The sequence below is a fragment of the Vigna unguiculata genome, chromosome 5 (genome assembly GCF_037176805.1).
Source record: "Vigna unguiculata cultivar grain cowpea cultivar isolate G323 ecotype 2 chromosome 5, ASM3717680v1, whole genome shotgun sequence".
Taxonomy (NCBI): Eukaryota; Viridiplantae; Streptophyta; class Magnoliopsida; order Fabales; family Fabaceae; genus Vigna; species Vigna unguiculata.
The window spans coordinates 2,787,062-2,806,558 of record NC_140796.1 but is presented as its reverse complement, the minus strand read 5'-3'; the positions used below and the strand labels follow the sequence as shown (position 1 = coordinate 2,806,558).

The window sequence follows — 19,497 nt, the reverse complement described above, 5'->3', positions numbered from 1 at the left end:
TAAAAATGAAATATTAATTTTAGTTTCTAAATATGTATAATAGTTATTAGAGTATAATTTTGAAAACCAAATTAAATGTAAATCGAGGTCTATTTTATTACAAAATTGATATTATGTACCAATTCAACATTTTTACAATTTGAGTCCCTAAAATAGATTTTTAACCATTTTAAAGATTAGATTGGACGTGTGCCACGTATTTAAGGATCAGATTAAGAAATAAATAGCATTCCAAAGATATAAAATGCAAAAAATTATTATAGTACCATGTTACCATTTTATTGCCTTCATCCTTAGAATGTGAGAATACTCGTACCATAAATATATGTAGATAAAATTCACAAGTAAAAGATATATATTTGTAAATAAATATTCAAGAATAATACTTACAACGGAATGAATATGTGTACCATAATTTTCATAAACATGAATATCCATACTCGTTATATTATAATTTAAATTAAAAAAATAAATATAATTAAAATATTAACATATTAATTTTGAATGAATTATATTTTATTAATTAATTTTAAAAATTTTTCATTTTTAGAAACAGTTGATCAACACTATTTATTTAAAATCTATGAATATTATCTCTTGTATTTTATTTAGATTTATAATCAAAATATGTTATGAAAAGAAATTTGTAAATAATTACAAATATCTATGAATATTAAAAAACATGTAAATACACGCAAAACGAATATACACACAATTACATAAAAATGGATATAAAATGATATTTATCCGAGAAATAGAACACTTAAAAAATATTACTCATACCGTACCCCCCTCCGGATGACATCCCTATTCATCCTTTACCAATACAATATTTAACCGTTCTTACTTTTTCCTTATTCAACCATTCCATGTATATCTTCTATAGAATCTTCCAAACAGATAGCAGAACATATAAAACAGTAGTTAACCCAGGTTCATTTTAAATTTTACGAATAATCTTAAACAAAATTTGGAACCAATAATAATAATAATAATAAGCCTTTTTAAATTAAAATGTGAAATTGGATGTAAAATTGTTGCATGATAGCAACGAATAAAAAAAGGAGTGATGGTTAACCTAATGTGAATTCCAGTCATAGCATCTGTTAAATTTTTAAAAAGAAAAGAGTATACCTATTCCTGATGACTACTAACTCACTAGGATGAAAGCAATAACAACTAGAGATACTACAACTGTGCAAATGCAGTGAAAGAAAGATTCGAAGGTTGAGGGTGGGAAGATAATTCCAAGAATATGCATGCTTGTAACTGACCAAAAAAACGGGTCACAGAACAATCTCCCAAAAATCATTCAGTACTTCAGTTCAAAACAGCAGCATCCTGTTTTGGTCCGCTTGACCTGCCACCTCTCCCTCTTCCTTGGTGATACCCTTCACCATGACCACGACCTCTACCAGAAAAGTCACCACCACGGCTTACATAATCACTCCGACCGTATCCACGACCGCCACCGTAGTTCCCACGGCCCCTGAAAGAGTCATTTCGTAACCCACCCCTACCGGGTGGGATCCTAGGTCTTCCAGCATTGCTAATGCCACTGCCAACTGAAACAGAACAAACACAATTAGCATTTTGTGAACTATTATGAAATCATCACTATTTCTCTTCTTTGTGGAATGAATGATAACAATTTTATTCATGATAGTTAAGCTTCATATTACCTCGAGTAGTGGTTCTCTTTATCTCAACTACAGCTTGACGCCCCCCAATAGGAATAGGTGAAGCCTGACAAAATGAACTGACTGTCTTAAATAATGCTCAAAGATCTTAAGTTTTTTGCATTAAATTTGAAATAACAAATGGAGAAATCATTTAGAAAGCACAGATAACTTCAAACATTATATAAAATTACGAGAGAAAGTAAAAATTCTAGGTTAGTTGGTCTAATCTCCTTTTCAAAATGCCGTGTTTGGATGGCTCAGTATCTGGTAGTGCCAGGTCTTTTTCTTTTATCTTCTTTTAATATAGTTTCAACATGTTGCTATTTCTTCTCCTACCTCTTGTTACTAGTTAAAGCTTAGAAAACACAAGTTTGAAGGAGTGCTAGAAAATATTAAAGATATATTTAGTTTCTCTATCATTCTTTCTTGGTGTATTTCCTTATTGTAACAGGTTACAGTTTTACTGTTAGTGGGTTTGTCACAGTTGTAGTATCTCTAGTTGTTATTGCTTTCATCCTAGTGAGTTTGTATGGTAATACTTGTTCTTGTATTGACCTAATCAGTAATATAAATAGGAGTTTTGTTGAACACATTACATTCAATCAATCATACACTCTGCATTACTTTTGCTGTCTCTCTGTTACTTCTTTCCAAACCCACAACCTATAATCTTCAAGTGACTTTCTGTAATGCTTAGACAGGATTAGGTCAAATTACAGTGTAGTGGAGTTATAATCTTGCTTTCTTCTGTCCCCACTTTAACGTACATCAGCAAGGCTAACAAGGTTGTCTGTCTATAGGATATGGTTCTACGATGCACTAAAGTCAAGTGCAGCCATTGAGTGAAGGGGTCTAAGGATAAGATGAATTGTTTGGCTTTAAATTGGGAGACCTTCAGTTTGGACAACATTTAAACCCCTTCTTCAGAATAACAAGGTGAATGGAAAATTCAATTTGCACCGAGGTGAATTTCAACATACAGCAGCATGCTCGTACACTTTAGGAAATAAACTAAAACATTTAAGACTTCAAGAATTTTATTGTAATAGTATGATTGATTTTGTTTTAATTTCTAATTTGGTGGATCCACAAATTGAGTGTACCATAGCTCTTCCCTAGACATGCACAGTCCAACAATTGTCTAAGTTATATGATACATTTTTGCAAATTTAACTCTTCCACAAGATATAAAATTTGTTTCAGGTTTTATTTGCTATACACATATGGTTCTTAACACACTCGAGAAATATTCATCTCCCATGATATTTAGTTAAACAATCATTCATGATGTTTTATGCACATACTAAATCTAAAAATAAAATGGAAGACAATTAATTCGATGCCATATCAAAATACAGGAAGATGGAAAGAAACCCAAGGATACTAAACCAGGATATTACTAATACTAGCATAGCACAGATTAAAGAGCTGTCATTGTTTTAAAGAATATGTTCAATAGAGCAGCACAGCAGCAGGAAACTGCCCTTGCCCACTACAGGTGCTGCTATAGCCGAGCAGTTTAGTGTAGCAGCCATAGAACAAATAGTGGAATGTAAGGCCACACTGTGTTGATTCTAAAAAATAAGTTAGATCAGAAACATTAGGGCTTTTCTGGAGGTTGGGATTTTAATTTTCCAAAATTGAAACCTATAGATGTAATAGTAGTAAAAATGATAAAGGCTTGGATTTTGAAGATGATATTCATAATTTCAATCTAAGAAATGAGTATTTGACTTTTGTATGTTCTGTTTACTTGTATGTTTGTTGAAGACACCTATGACTTTTTATTGTTAATTATGGATATTGTTATTTTTGAGTAATTTTATCAGTTTTGAGAGTTTATATATATACATAATATATATATATATATATATATATATATATATATATATATATATCTATCTGTGTGTGTGTGTGTGTACAAAATACCGGCTGTCTATATGATATCTCCGGACAGCGTTTTTAGAGCTGGCCGCTATCCAAGATTGCCTCAAACTCAAAAAAGTGCATTGCAGAAACTACCACCAGCTAAATGTAGAACTAATGCGCTACCAAGAATGAGTCAGCTATAAAGGAGATGAACTATAGGCTTCCAGCTTGATGCAGAGATGGTTGAGGCTTGTGTCAATAGAAGACTTATGTAAACAAGAGAATAAGCTTAAGTTTGAACGAAGAATTTTTTTTTATAATTTTCAACATATAAGTCATTATTCCAAATTGTTATCATCTAATGCAGCAGTGATATTATATGTACAACTGCATCCAAGTTCCAACTTGAAATCAGTCCCATTTTCAAGCATCTTCAACACAATAAATATAATTAGCTAGCATGATTAAAAGCCAAAATTCTAGAAATCTAAGCTACCACGTGATGTAATGAGGACAATACCTGAATTGCACTATTCATCGAATTTAGAGATAGGAACTCAACAAAGCCAAAACAGTATCCCTGTTGCTGTAAAGACAAATAAAGTGTTTCCAACAAAACTGCATTAGGGTTGAAGAAAATGCAAAAAGACAATTTGAAAAGCCTCTTAACCCAATAATCACCTTGTTATTTCTGACTTGGATGCCTTCCGGCTTGATGGGGCCAAATTTCTTAAATTCCGCTTCCAACTGACCAACCGTCACATTTAAAGGTAAATTTCGAATGTAAATGGAGTGTCCTTCAACTGTTGGCAGAATTTGTTTATCAGAAAGAAGCACAAATATGTTCAAGAAAAATATATGGCTGTGTTGCAATCAGTGAACTTAATGACTTGACAAAAATAAATGATGTGTTTAAAATTCATTTTCTCCAAAACTTTGAAAGACAACACAGCATGACGTATGTGAAAATTGAAACAAATAACATGTACCTTCCTCATGAGCATCACTACTTTCAGGGTCGTTAACAATATCCAAAGCTGCTTCAGGCACTTCATCGGATTCTACTGACTCAACTACCAGGTTCTCAGTTTTGTTAGGCCCTGACTTTAGCGTATTAGTAGGCACATAAATTTTAGTTGGTCCTGAACTCCCTTTTTGGACTTTCACCTAACAACAAATCAATAAGCTTCAAAAGAATAATGACAGCGGTTGTAAGTGAACTATTTGTAGCAATACTTACAATTGATGCATAAGACTGCTTTGGAGCATCCTCCTGAGCTAAAGAAGCCACTTCTGTGGCCTGAGAATCGTCATTGCCATTTGACCGAAAATGGGATTCTACATTGTCTTCGTTTTCAGCAGGTATCTGTCTCTCGTGGTGATTAGGTGGAGCATAAGCATTCTCCGCAACAACTTGACCTTTGATCACAGGAGAATTAGTGGAGTCTGGGGCAGGAGAATCAGCAACATGAATGGATTCTGTAAAGAAATAAGAACAGCATGAATACAACTCTTGAATAAACTTTGCACCAGAAAATACAATTTTTTTAATTATAATCTTGCCTGGTTCTGGGGTTATTTTAACAGTAGCTGCATCCTCATCTCCATTAACTGGAGGTAGTTCTGATGGTTCATCGTCTTCTACATACCTAAAAACATCATTAAGAACAAAATAGCCATTGTCTTGTGGAGCAAGAAAGAACGACTGTGCAAATTTTCTTCTCATGTTATCCTTGCCAGTCAAACATCCAGTGACCAGCACAGTCACTCCCTCCTTGTACGACTTTTGAGCATCTGCAGTCTTTATTTCTGCTTTAAATTCCTTGAAATTTAGTGAAAGAATCTTCTCATTAATGCCCTGCACCACAAACCCATACACTTAGAGATTGGCAGAAAGCCTGCGATATATCCACTAAACATTTAAAGAAGCAGCATAAAATTTAAATGAACGATGTTTCATCCTTCTAAACATAGTAAAACACAAGAAAATAGAAGTACAACCCATCAGATTCTCAAAAAATAGTATGAAAATGAACGGGGTAAAAAATGAATTAGCAATACATTAGTAGATAGTATGAACATATAGCAGTTTATTTAACTAGCAATTCGTTAGCAATGAATGATAATGGATATCAAAACGTAGAATTACATCATATTTACAATGTTTCTTATCTTTCAACAAGGCATCAGAGGAAACATTTTTAGGAACTAAAAGAGGTGGTAGAGGCACCAGTTTTGTATCAAAAAAACTTACTTTCATGGTTGTAACTGATGTCATCACACCATTGGAATCAGGACGGCTAATCACACTAGAGTCCTGGTAAAACCGATAGACCAAATCTGGTGAATGGTGAAGAATGTGGTAATATTGTTCAACAAATGCATTACCCACAACTTGGGCACTGGGAGCAGTTGGAGGAGTAGCTGTTTGCAAGGCCATCTGTCCAAAACACGTTGGTCAGTATTGAAACTCAAGAAAATCTAGATACACAAAAATTGGAAAAACAAAGAATGTTATTCTATTTGAATCTAAATGGTCACTCCAAAATAATAGTTTTTGGACAAAACACAGTGGTATCATTTGATCCAAGTAATTGATCTCACCTAGAGAGAGAGGGAATTCATTGTTTTTGTATAGAACAGATATGAGTTCTTTTAGAGAAACATAATCCATATGTTCAAAGTTTAATATGTGTTAATGATGAAATAAACCAACAAATCTCTGCTAGACATAATATCTCTTAGATCAACATGTCAATATATTCAATACCACAAAGAGAGGCAAAACAGAAATATGAACCGTATAGTTGCTGTGTACGTGCATATAATATTCATACGTTGTTTTTGGGTGTCATGTAGGAGCAAGTAGATGAGGCAAATTGAGACAAAATGGAAAGCATGGGTAACATTAGAAGATGAAGCCTGATTTATAAGACACCGGTTAGCTAGATTAAAGCTGAGGGGATTTGAATACTAGAAGCAGTCCTTGAGTTTAGCTTCTTGATGTTACCAAGTTGGAGGCATCAACAATTGCACTTAGTTAAACTAGCCGCTAATCCAAGATGGCTACGCTTCAATAACTGACTCTGATTATTAACCTTCAATTTTATTACCACTTAAAAAACTAATAGTAGTAAGTAACAAGCAGTGTACATATCTATAAGCAGTCTTCCCAACAAGACTGAATGCATAAAAAGGAACACAGTTAATGCAGACGCATAACACTGATAGAAATTGGTGTTGACTAATCAATCGAGAATAAAACAGGTTCAGATAAAATAAACTAGCTAGTGTCCACTCCCTCACAAGAGACAATTGTGAGAAACTAATAAAAACAATATAACTAAGAAAAGGCACAATATAAAACGACAACAAAACACCCACATTCTCTCGAAATGAAGTGAGACCACCTTAATTTATCATGTAACCAAATATTACATCCCAAAGAAAAATAATAATCAAATACCTAGTCGTATTACCGTACTTGCCTCAGCAGATTACCCCAGATCCAACGAGAAACAAAAACCTCAAATCTAAACCCTAAACCGAACTCACAACACGAAACAAACTAGACCCATTTGAACTGCCAAACGAATCAATCGTTACCCACAACGAAAAAATCCAAACTTGGACGAAAAGAACAAAACTTCACACAGGAACACATCTCACTTCAGCCAACAATAACATCCCATAATCACTAACCCGGCAACAATGTCTGATCAAAATTAAGAGAGAAAAAAAGATGTCATTGTTGGAACGCTAACGTAGGAATCACCCATTTGCCTATATTAGGAATCGGTAGGAGGGAATGAGGAAAAAAAAAAGTATGAAAAATGACGGAGACCCAATTGCGAGGAGAATGAGAAGAGAGAATGTAGAATACCTGCGAATGTGATGGTCGCGGAGAAGGGCGTGATTGTGAAGATGATGGCACAGTGAGAGTGTGATGGAAGTGGAGAAGAAAGGGAACAACAGGAAGAGTTTGCGCACGAAATAAGGGAGTGTGCGAAAGCTACCTGTGACTGTGATCAGTGAAACAAACTAAACTCTTAACTCACTGCAAAGTTATCATTTGGGTCAGGTTATTTTCCATACGGTTCGTAAGGTTCACCACTATAATTAACAACCGTCAGAATCGAATACAAAAAATAAAATTATATATATATATATATATATATATATATATATATATATATCTATAACAATATATAAAGGGGATTCCCCTTTTTGTGTCCACTTTTTAAAATACCGATTTTACCCTTTAAATATAACAATTTTTTAAATTTTTTAAAATTGACCGTTACTTTTACAAAAATTTTATAAAATCAGATGTCTCTACTTCTTCTTTATTTATTAATGGTTATTCTTTTATCTGTTCTGATATATTTCACTTTATTTTTAATAAATATAATTCTAATATATATATATATATATTAACTTAATAACATTATCATATTATCACCTACTAATATAATATCACGTATATTTAAAAAATATATACACACAGGCGCGATAGCGCCTGTGTTACGCTAGTGTATATATATATATATATATATATAAATATAAGTAGTTTTGATATTATTGTTTTATCTAACTCAACAGCATAGTTAATAATTTAACAATAATTGTTAAATTGATTTTTTTTAATATTCTTTCTATCTTTTATTTTTTCTACCATTCTAATTATCCAAAATCACCAACTTCTTTATTCTTATCAAAACTTTACGATCACAAAACTATATCTATACACAACCATCTTAATTAAAATTAAATAAATGACCTAAATTATATACTATCCCCACAGTATTAATTATTGAAAAATACAATAAAAAATGTTAAAAAATTAATCTTGAGATTCTTGTTCCAAAATTGGAAATGAATGTGTTATTATATATATATATATATATATATATATATATATATATATATATATATATATATTTGTTTTAAATTCAATATATATTCGATGAAATCATATTATTTGTTTGTTTATAGATGAAGATATTTTAATAAATATACGTCAATAACAACTTTTTATCGATAAATTATAAAGAAAAAATATTTTATTAAAACATATCGGGAATATTTATTATTTTAGATAAAAGGAAGTTTTCAAAATTATAAATTAATTTTCTTTAGTTCATTATTTTCTAAGTATAAATTATTACAAAATATAAAATTATTTATATTTATTTATAATTTAATTATGTTTTAAATTTATAATAAATTTGAAAATTTAGAATCGAGTCTCTAATACATTTTTATGGTGAGTGAATACTAAAAAAATTTATTTTTTTCAATTAAGTATTAATTTTTTCTGTTAAGGTATGCGTAGCTGTTGTGAGTTCTTTATTATATATAATCTTATTATTTTATTATTTTAAAATTGTGTATATTACAATTTTATATTATTGAAATTTTATGATTTTAAAATTTTATAATTTTAAAATTCTATGATTTTATAAGACATTAATAATAAGTATTATTTAATTTTATTACCATCCACATTATATATTTGTATGAATTAAATTTTGTACAAATAGATTTGTATGCATAAATTTTGTATGCCAAAATTTTGTACTCTTAAATTTGGTTAAATTTAAATTGCATTTCACTTCATAATTTTAACTATCGAAATATATTTTTATATTTTTATATTCTTATTGGATTATGTATGATTCATGAACATTATTTCAATAACCAATAACATCAAAATTTAAAAAATACAAAAATTAAACATAAATTTTTTTTGAATTAAAATCAAATCACAAATCATAATTTAACATCCCATCAATTACTTAACATGTGACTCATTCAATAAAAAAATTTAACAGTAGAAACTTAATTGAAAAAATAATCTTTTTTAGTATAAAATAAAACATAAAAAACTATTAAAAAAAGTTCACATATTTAGTGAGAATCCACAACATAACTAATCGTTTAAATCATTGTTTATTATTTAGTGAACATTATTTCTCAACTTTAATTATGCATTATAATTATATTTAAGAATGTTTTCCTGTTTTCCTTTATAAAACGATGGCATTTGTTCCGAGATATTATTAATGAATAAAGGTGTGTTGGTATTTTCAGACATGTTTTCTACATTGGAATAAGAAATAAAAATTAACATTGCTTGGAAAATCAAATTTCATATTCAATCATATGAATTTATATAATTTACATGTCAGCTTAAAACTATTATGTATTCTGCTAAGTACCAAAAATTTAAAAAGTCGGTTATATATCTAAAACATATGTAATATAATAATTTCAAACCATCTGATTAGTTTTTATTCTATACAATTGAAAACAATATAAAGCTTTTATTCCATACAAATAAAAACAGGATAAAAAATACTATTCCTTTAATTCTGTCAGAAATACTTATAAAAAAATCATTTTTTAAATTTGATAACTAAGATCAAGATATCATATTCTTAACTGATTAGGTGTGGACACGAATTTTTCAAACATCTTTTTAGATATTTTGTTATCACTTACTTAAGTTCTAACCTAAATGTGTATAACTTAAACTTCATAAAATTTATGAGAAATTTAAATTAACTCAAAAATATTTTTTTTAAGATGGTTTAAAAGCTCACAACAAAATCATTGGATAAAAAATGATTTTGGCTATAATAGAATGTAATCTAATTTAAATCCAAGTTGCATTAATCTATAAATAATTTTTACACTTTTACACGATAGTGCCTTAGTGCAGTTTATACTTTTTCGATCAGAACATATCTAAATCTGTTCCAAAATTAACCTTAATTAAGCATTGTTTCGTGATAAACCATTATATTTACATATACTCAGAGAGATAGAAGTCTGGATATAAAGTAAGAGAAATATATAACTTTTTAAATACATTTTTCCTACCTTTCTTAACAAACTAACTTATCTTCTTAGATACTTGTTTGACGCTGACGTAAAACTACACCTTATATACAACTTTTATAAACCTCCAAATTTTTTAATTTACACATAAGAAATCACAACAGTATACATACATTAAATTAAATGAATTGGAGACATTTTTAATATATTTATAGACAATTTTATGTGGACATTTTAATGAATATTTATAGACATTTTTTAATGCTGTAATTTGTCTGAGGACAGTAATGGTATCAAGAGTTATAAAAAAAATTTAGGAAGAATTAAAATGTAATTTTTTTTCCCAAAATTGTAAGAAATTATTACGGCAAACAATAGTTGGTAGTCTCATGTTTATCATGCTTATCTCGATATTTTGAATGTTCTCAAATCTAAGATAGTCTTGATGATCAAAATAATTTTTTCATATATCATGTGATAGAAATTTTATCTTCTTTGATGAAAAGGATTAAAACATATTGGTGAAATTATGGAATGGAAAATATGTCGAAGGAGGACCATGTGACTTTGAATAGTGGTTTGTAGCTTGACTATGTAATTTTTTTTTGTCTTAATTAACTTGTAACTTAATTTATCACAATTAATTGATTTAATTGTATCATTCAATTTAATAATGCATTGGGTGTAATACAAGACATGAAGATCAGGCGTTGACCGAAGTAAGTGAATGGACAAATGAATTTTTTTTTTCTAGTATTCTAAAGGTGCATGCATTAACGTTTGAGTTATGTTAGTCAAGGAGTTAAAGTTCATCCCTCATGTGAGTTAGTTTATTCGAAGAAAAAATAATAAAACATATAATGTTTGTCATTGTGTTGGACAACATGTAATGTATTAGTTTTTTTGTGATTTATAGGGAACCCGCAATCTTTCATCACGTGAACACAATACTACTTAACAATTGTTTGTTATACACTAAAATTAAGGTTAAGTTTATATTTATGAATTTTGTTGTCTTTGTCGATGGACAAATTGATATAAAAATAAAGAAAGTACAAAGTGACAAAGACATCAAATTTAAATATGTATGATTTTTTTTTTTTTAAATGAGATTGTGTTCGAAAGATCTTGAATGATTACTCCAGGATAAGATGGGAGAGTGAAAAGAAAAATTAACATAATATAAATGTGGCATTAACACTTAGATTTCAACATCATTTATTAATGCAATTTTGTGGTGAGTGTGTATTAATGACATGTTATTTAATTAATCACATATAGTTCAATATGCTTAATTATCTGTCACTTTATAAAAAATTATTTGGTAAACCACCTAAATTTGATGTGAAAGTTTTTGGTTGCTTATATTAAAGACATTGGGAATAAATTTGCAAGTAGAATTTAAAAGTAATATCTATTCCAGCATATGTCAAATTGTTGGTTCTTGACAAGTTTTCAACAACACATGGACGTTCCAACAATACATTTGATGTCAGGAAATGCCTCGCAGATTGTCTTGGTTGTGATTCTAATTCCACCGCCGACATCCACAAGTCCACTCCTTCAAACACCTAGTTGCAACCTTTTCAATGTCATGTTCATCATTTGAGAATCAGTGGTCAAAGTCTCATTGAATAGCTTGTTACATGCAGGATTTTTATCAAGAAATTCCCATAGATTTGATCATATCAAGACAATGTGAGATCATCCTCGTTCAGGTGAGACCATACACTTGCTACACTTGGGTTAGTAAAACACTTGACCATTGGTGCAAGACAAAGGTCATTACCTTTAACAAGAGGATGTGATGTAATAGTTAGAACATATGTTTCATTTTCTTCCATGTTCTCATGGACGCTAACTATGTTCAATGTGTACTAGGTAGCGTATGAGACTTTGCACTCCTGTAACTTTAGTAAGTGGAATTTATAGAGTGTGTTATGATTATGAGAGAGAGAAAGAAATAAAACGTTGCATGATATTGAATTGTGTTGATAGAGAGAGAAAATCTTAATATAGACAAGCCTAAAATTAACTATACTAGCGTAACAGAAGATGTATAACAAACTACAGTAACTAACCATAACAGAATTATATATACTCTTAACAGAGTGGACACCAACTTTTGAAGTATAATGGGTTGACCATGGTTGTGGATTATGTGTATGTCAAGCTCAACGATCCATTTAAGACTCATACCATCTATTATATGGGTTTGCACAAACGAACTTGACCTTCAAATATTTCACTTGTCTTGTGACCATTGTTTGAAGCCGTAAATGCATGTGATTTGGTTGTGTTTCGGAATTTGGTGTCTCTTATATAAAGTTTCAACAAGCTATATAATTGATATCTTAGAAACTCTAGTTTTCAACTTTTGACCAATTCAAAATGCAGCGAGTTTAAAAAAAACGTTGATTAGGGCTTGAATGCAAACTTTTTTGTTAAGAGTACAAATAAATTACAGAGCTTAACTACATGACTTTCTGACTTGAGTCTTTTTTTTTTTTAAGAAAACGTTTGGACGGGGCAAGTGTTATTTTAATATTATGGAATCTTCATTAATATTTATTGGAAAGTTCTTAAAAATAAAATAGTATAAGAAATCGAATTTGGAATTGGAGAGTTTGCGTTCAGGAAATACCTTCCTCAGCACGATTACATTTAACTAATAAAGTCAATTATTAACATAATAACTTATGGTTTTGTGCTTCCCGGTGTTTCCGAAACTGATGCCATTGGCATTTTATATATTTTGTGACAGCAAAAGTACTACTACTTGCATGATTCATAACTCCAATAGATCTTTAAATATACTAGTCCAATTTTCATTTCAATTTACTGAAATTCGTAAATGGTTGAATCATGCTTTAAAAATTCCATTTTAAAAATAAGAAGTGTTGCTTCCCTAAGACTTTTAATTCTTCTATTCACAGATAATATTTTATTATTTTTTAAACTCAGCAAAATATATATCACATAATAAAAATTAATATTTTCAAGGAAAACAAACTCACATATAAGAGTATAAATTTAAATAGAACCACATAAGAAATTTTACGTGATTAGGTACTTCAAGGTTTACATCTAAAAATAATCAACAAAATATTATTATTGAACAAGTAATTTTCCTGGCAAAAAAGGTAAACCTTAGTACAATTTTTTCAAGATAAAATTGCAAATCTTTCTCGTTTTGTGAACAAAATTGCAAATCATTCTCGTGCAAATTTTTAAGTGAAAACTACATTTCTTTTAATGCAATTTTTCTAGACAAAATTGCAAACTCTCCAATGATACACAAATGTTTAAGTTTCTGATACACCCAAGAGACCTATTGAGTTGTAGTAATCTCTCTTAGATCAACCATTCAATTTTATAATAGTTTTATTCTGCTCCCTTCTTCATATTACTCATGGGACTTTGGTTAATACCAACTAAAGAACCAACATATTCTCCCTTCACCAACCATTTCACATGCTCTAAAACAAACATATAATAACACTCAAATAGACCTGTTTGAAGCGTTCTCGACGCTAGTAATGTGCACAGACTCATTGACAGTGACAATCTTTCTCCGTCATTAGCCCTCACCACCTTGCACATCATAAACTCGTTATCGACAACTCACTGATATTGAAGGTGAAATTCATCACCAACATCAACTTGGCCAAGCCAAACCCAATCACACATGTATCAACGAAGTCATTACACAAAAAAATGATCAAGTTGAAGGTTCCAGTTTGAAAGTGGAATAACAGTGTTATGGACTATGTTACCCACTAATGGAGTCAATAAATGGGGCTTGATGTTATGGGGTAGTTGTGGATAGGTTGATCAAGGATGTTTGATTCTTGTTAGTTAGTTAGATGTTATGTATGATCAAGGTGGTCACGTTGTACATCAAGGAAAAAATAAGGCGGTATGAAGTGCTAACTAGCTTGTTTTAGATTGAAACCCAATGTTATCTTTAGATTTCGGTAAAGCCCAAAAAAAAGGTAATGAAAAACATATGGAAAATGAGTTTAGTGTATCAACTATAAATAGTCGAGCAAGAGTAAATGATGAATCAAGCTGTAGATTTGAGGTTGAGAGTTGCCTTTGGGAGTAATGGCTAGACCAATCTACACTGTTTACACTATATCACTTATCATAGAGGCAAGGTTTTCAATTAGTTAAGGTGTTAGGATGGTAAGTCGTGCAAGTCTAGGTGGTTATTTTAAGAGAAAATGAGGATATCATGTTCATATCTTTTACCTAATGAGTGAATTTTCGAGGATGAAAATTTTTCTTACTGGGAAGGATGTGAGGACCTAGAAAATGGTATTTTGTAATAATGGTTTAAAAATAGCAAGACTCAGTTATTTTATATTGTCAAACTAATATTTTACTATTAAGTGAGGTAAGAGAGATTTTTTTTTTCAAGAATGAAACAAAATAAATTAGTAATGAATAGAAATAATAAGTTTATGCTTAGTTTTTTTGTTGTTTAATTACTCTTCTAGTCCTTGTTTTTGTTAAAAAATGTCAAGTTGGTTCTTCAACTTTTTTAGTCTCAACTTGGTCCTGATTTTTGAAATTGATACAATTTGGTCATTTTCGTTAAATTTCTTGAAACGAATCAAGAATTTTTCATCAAAATTGACAAATGATTATATTAATTACACCAACGAAACAAACCATACTTATTAAGAATTTCAATTTTGATGAAAAATCTTTGATCTGTTAAGAAAATCAAATTGTATTATTTTTTCAAAAATCGGCACCAAATTAAAATTAAACAAAACTGGATGACAAATTTGATATTTTTAAAGGAAATCAGAAAAAAAAAATCTTTTTTCTTTTTAAAGAGAGAACGTGTGAGAAATAGAAAAACACATAAATATTGAGTAACTTAAAAGGTAAGGAGAGAAAAACTAAAAATATTTCCATAAGATTTTGTATTCTTTATAATTTTTAATGGTATGTTTTACTATTTATTAATATTAAATAACATGTTTTATAAAAAAAAATTAAAAATATGCCTATTTTAATTTTTATAAATTTCATTATATAAACACAATTTAAAAAAAAAAAAATAGAGGATAAGATATCCTTCGCTCCCAAATTCTCCGCCACTAAAACTTGAGAAATGGTTCCCTTTTCACTATGATGATAAGGTTGAAAATTTAATTAAAACTTCAGAACACCTTTCCTATAGATATTGATTGTATCAATGATTCATATAATTCAAATTATATCTTAATTATATCAGATGGTTTATGTAAAGTTAAAAATTCAACAAACACTGAAAAGTGCTTCAGATTTCTTATCCTAGTGTTATTGTAAGTGTTGAGAATTTATCTAACTATTTGGGCGGGAAATTTCCCGTTTCTTTTACCGACGGAAAAATTCGTCGGTAATTTTGTTGGTAAAAAAAATTTGAACTATCGACGGATTTTATCGACAAATTTTTCTATCGGTAAATAAAATTTTTTTTACCGACAGATTTTTCCGTCGGTAATTAAAATTTAAGAATTCGTCGATAAAATCCGTCGATAATTTAAATTTACCGACAGAAATATATCCGTCGATAATTTTAATTTTTTTTGTAGTGTCTTTTACCTATAAATAAATTATTATAACATAATTTCACTGACAATCCTTTCATGTATCACTTTATTCTTATGTTTTAGCAATTTCTCAAACTTCAATTTACAATTTCATAAGTTATAACAGTGAAGTATATTTGAGTGTAAGCACCTACCGTTAAAATAGATTTTGTCTCTACACTGCAAATGTTCTAAGTGTATTTATTTTGGTTAATATTAGTTAGATAATTTATAGTTTTCTGCTTTCATAAGCTACGCAGGGCATTTGACATTTACATCATCAGAACACGTATGAGAATCAAAACGAAAAAAACCTCATTACCCTAAATATTTTTTTGATTACATGGTGCTTTCGAACTCAGTTAAAACAAAGCTCTCGTACATTCATAACGAGTTTTCATTTTTAATAAAAAGTGACAAAAAAATACAAATTTTGAGGTATAATATATAACAATTCAAATTTATATAGCTTTAAATCCATTTAAATGGATTTATCCTAAATTCAAATACGTACTTTTGGATTTTAAATCCAATCCACGTAGTTGAACTTAGATTGGATTATTAATTTTTGAATTTTGAAAAAATAAAAATCAAAGTGCATCTAAGTCAAGTAAAAATGAATAAAGGTTAGGTCGAATCAAATCAAGAGTTTAAAGTTGAGCAAAGTTCGTTTGGAGTAAACGATGAGTAGAGTTGACCTAAGACAAATGTCAAGTTAAATCAGTCTAGTTAGATCCAAGTCGGTCTAAGCCGAAGTTTGAAATAAGTCAATTTGAGTCGAAAAATCGATTCAAGTCGGTCTGAGTTAAAGATCGACTCGAGTTAGCCTGATCCATAATAATTAATCTAATAGTTAGGTAAATTAAACTAATTAACAAAATGAATTCAATTAAGATTTAATCCAATTATAAAAAAATCAAAATCAAAATCAAAATCAAATTAATCTATTTAAATTAATTTTAATTATAAATCCAATACATTTAAGAAAAATATAGTCCATGCCATTTATTAATAAAGCAAAACACTTTGACACATTCCATCAGATTTTGTATCTCTGAATCTTGGTTCTTATCAATTCTTCTTTTTATTCTTGTTGCATTTTCTTACCAATCATTTATTGAAATGGGAAATGAGCATTGTGACCTTGTTTGTTTCATAACACGCATTGAAGAAATGCACCAGCATAACTTCAATATTCAAGGATAGATTTGAATAAGAGACAAATATCCCGTTAAAGGAGATATTTTGTAGCTTTGGAATCCTGCTTCCACGAACAGTTTCTTCCATTCTTCTTCACTTCTTTCTTTCCCATTAACAAGACATGACATTTTCACATCCATGAGGAGCTTTAGACTAGTAATTCCATGCTCATCTTGACCTTCGTTTATCACAGTTTCTATCACAATTATTTTTCCTCTCTTACCTTTACCAGAAATAGCTTCTTTGCAATTTTCTAATATCTTCTTACAATCCATGTCACTCCAATTATGCAAAATCCACTACGGAAATATTTACAAATTTGTTAATAACATGAATCCAATATTCTAATTTATAAAAGAAAAAGTTGCAGTAGTGAAAGAAGTTTAGGAAACATTCGTTTAGAGATGCCTACCTTGAGTAGAATTGCATCAGCCTTGGGAATAGATTTGAACATGTCACCACCAACATATTTCAAATGGTTGGTACCCAACAAGTTCTCCACAACTTGTGGACGGTCTAACACAGTGCACTTCACGTTTGGAAATGCATCAGAGATAGCCTTGGCTGTGGTTCCGTTTCCACCTCCAACATCAACAATGGACTCCACTCCTTCGAACACCCAATTGCAACCTCTTAATGCCACGTTCATCATCTGAGAATCACTAGCCATTGCCTTATTGAACAACTTGTTTTTTTCTGTGTTTTTACCAAGAAAATCCCATATATTTGATCCTAGGGAGACATCACACAGTGTAAGATCATCCTCATAAGTCCACTTCTTCAAGTGAGACCATACGGGTGATCCACTTGGGTTAATTAAATACTCCACCATTGGCGTAAGACTAAGGTTAGTGCCTTTGACAAGAAGCTGTGATGCAGCAGTTAGAGCATATGCTTCCTTTTCTTCTGTGTTGTGATGGACTCTTACAATCTGAAGGAATCCATTGTGTGCCAGATAGCGTAGGAGACTGTGCACGCCTCTAACTTTAGTTGGCGGAATTTGTAGAATGGATACCAACTCTGATAGTGTAATGGGTTGATCATGGTTGTGGATTATGTCAGGTATGCCAAGCTCAATCATCCATCTAATACTCATACCATCTACTGCATGAGCATGCAAGTGTTTGTATAAGTGAACTTGACCTTCAAACATCTCACTTGCTTTAAGGCCATTATTTGAAGCCATAGTTTGATGTGAATCTGTATTTTGTGTGGTGGTGTTTCAGACTTTGTTGTCCTTTATATAAAGATTCAAAAACCTAAATTTGAATTTTCGCTTTCCGTCTATTCGGATTTGAATCCCATGGTAAGTTGAATTGATTATTTTCAGAAGATATGACATCGTTGTTTATTTCATTAAATTCTCAACGTTATGTATTTTCAGAAATAAAATATACCACGAGTTTTACGTGCTACTCGCCGTCCACATGTTTTGTTAAAATAATCAGAAAGCCCGTCAATTCAGTCTTTTTTCGATTACTTAAAGAGAATAGCTCTTGAAAGTTATACAACAAAACTAGTTAAGAAAAACAATGTAAAAATAATAATTAATATGTCTTTCGTTACTAAGTAAACTTATTACTTGAATTTATACTTTATTTATATCTTATTTTATTCTCTTTTTTTAATTGTCCATTTTACAATTATCACGTTAGTCACAATAAATATTTTTGATGAACTTAGTTTATAAAGATCTATCTCTATCTATATATATCTGTAATCAAGCTCAACGATATTAGAGACCTAAAACAACCTTAAAAAATGAGATTTTTTATTTAAAATTTATTTTTTGAGTTTTGATATAAAATTATTTATTAAATTATCATAATTAATTTCATTTAATATTTATTTCTCAATAGATGATAGGACTAGCCCGTTTAATCTTTATTGAGACGTTGATCTTAAATAAGTAATAAATTTTTATTATCTTTATATTTGAGAAACTTTTTTCGGCTGAAACTGAAACAATTGACATTAAAATTGTTAACATTATTTTATAAGTTATATATACATTTGGAGAAAAAATTATTCTTTTTATATAATTAAGGATTTTAGTTGGTTTATCATTTTCCATACCTATAATTTCTCTTAAGATATTTAATTATGAAATTAAATCAAATCCATCAATATCTAACAAATTATCATGTTTTAAAGATTTTTCAAGGTTTAAGCATTCTTCTTTCAAAAATGAAATATCTACACACGGTAATACATAAGAGATTTGCTCCTTTTTGTTCATAGCTCTTTTTTGTTATGCAATTAAAGTCTCAAATCTTCTTTTTTTTTTTGAATTTTTGAATAACCTAATTCAAATT

At 29.8% G+C, this 19,497-nt stretch overlaps 2 protein-coding genes and 1 pseudogene across 3 annotated transcripts; all 3 read right to left on the bottom strand.

The window, feature by feature from the left end:
• Window positions 1-983: 983 nt before the first annotated feature.
• LOC114183540 (nuclear transport factor 2-like) lies at window positions 984-7,594 on the bottom strand. Of its 2 annotated transcripts, XM_028070594.2 has the most exons (9): window positions 7,435-7,594; window positions 5,806-5,991; window positions 5,115-5,409; window positions 4,792-5,030; window positions 4,541-4,718; window positions 4,233-4,354; window positions 4,072-4,137; window positions 1,683-1,746; window positions 984-1,565 (listed from the first exon to the last, which is right to left on the bottom strand). In XM_028070594.2, exons 2-9 carry the CDS (start codon window positions 5,989-5,991, stop codon window positions 1,321-1,323), a joined length of 1,395 nt encoding a protein of 464 aa, XP_027926395.1. In that variant the 5' UTR covers window positions 7,435-7,594; the 3' UTR covers window positions 984-1,320. The 2 variants fall into 2 exon arrangements, with proteins under 2 accessions (XP_027926395.1, XP_085529173.1); XM_085673047.1 differs by having other exon boundaries at window positions 4,792-5,409.
• Window positions 7,595-11,761: 4,167 nt separating this feature from the next.
• LOC146885984 (isoflavone 7-O-methyltransferase pseudogene) lies at window positions 11,762-13,997 on the bottom strand (annotated as a pseudogene).
• A 2,964-nt stretch (window positions 13,998-16,961) lies between these two features.
• On the bottom strand, window positions 16,962-18,427 carry LOC114183378 (flavonoid 4'-O-methyltransferase-like). Its single transcript, XM_028070387.2, has 2 exons — window positions 17,595-18,427; window positions 16,962-17,481 (listed from the first exon to the last, which is right to left on the bottom strand). The coding sequence occupies exons 1-2, from the start codon at window positions 18,366-18,368 to the stop codon at window positions 17,179-17,181; spliced, it is 1,077 nt and encodes a 358-aa protein (XP_027926188.2). The 5' UTR covers window positions 18,369-18,427; the 3' UTR covers window positions 16,962-17,178.
• Window positions 18,428-19,497: the final 1,070 nt, after the last annotated feature.

Coding starts and splice junctions, on each gene's coding strand:
- LOC114183540 (XM_085673047.1), bottom strand. CDS start 5,991: ATGGCCTTGCAAACAGCTACTCCTCCAACTGCTCCCAGTGCCCAAGTT. Junction 4,719..4,791: donor AGCAGTCTTATGCATCAATT/GTAAGTATTGCT, acceptor ATTTGTTGTTAG/GTGAAAGTCCAAAAAGGGAG. Junction 1,747..4,071: donor CGATGAATAGTGCAATTCAG/GTATTGTCCTCA, acceptor TCATTTTGTCAG/GCTTCACCTATTCCTATTGG.
- LOC114183378 (XM_028070387.2), bottom strand. CDS start 18,368: ATGGCTTCAAATAATGGCCTTAAAGCAAGTGAGATGTTTGAAGGTCAA. Junction 17,482..17,594: donor CTGATGCAATTCTACTCAAG/GTAGGCATCTCT, acceptor ATATTTCCGTAG/TGGATTTTGCATAATTGGAG.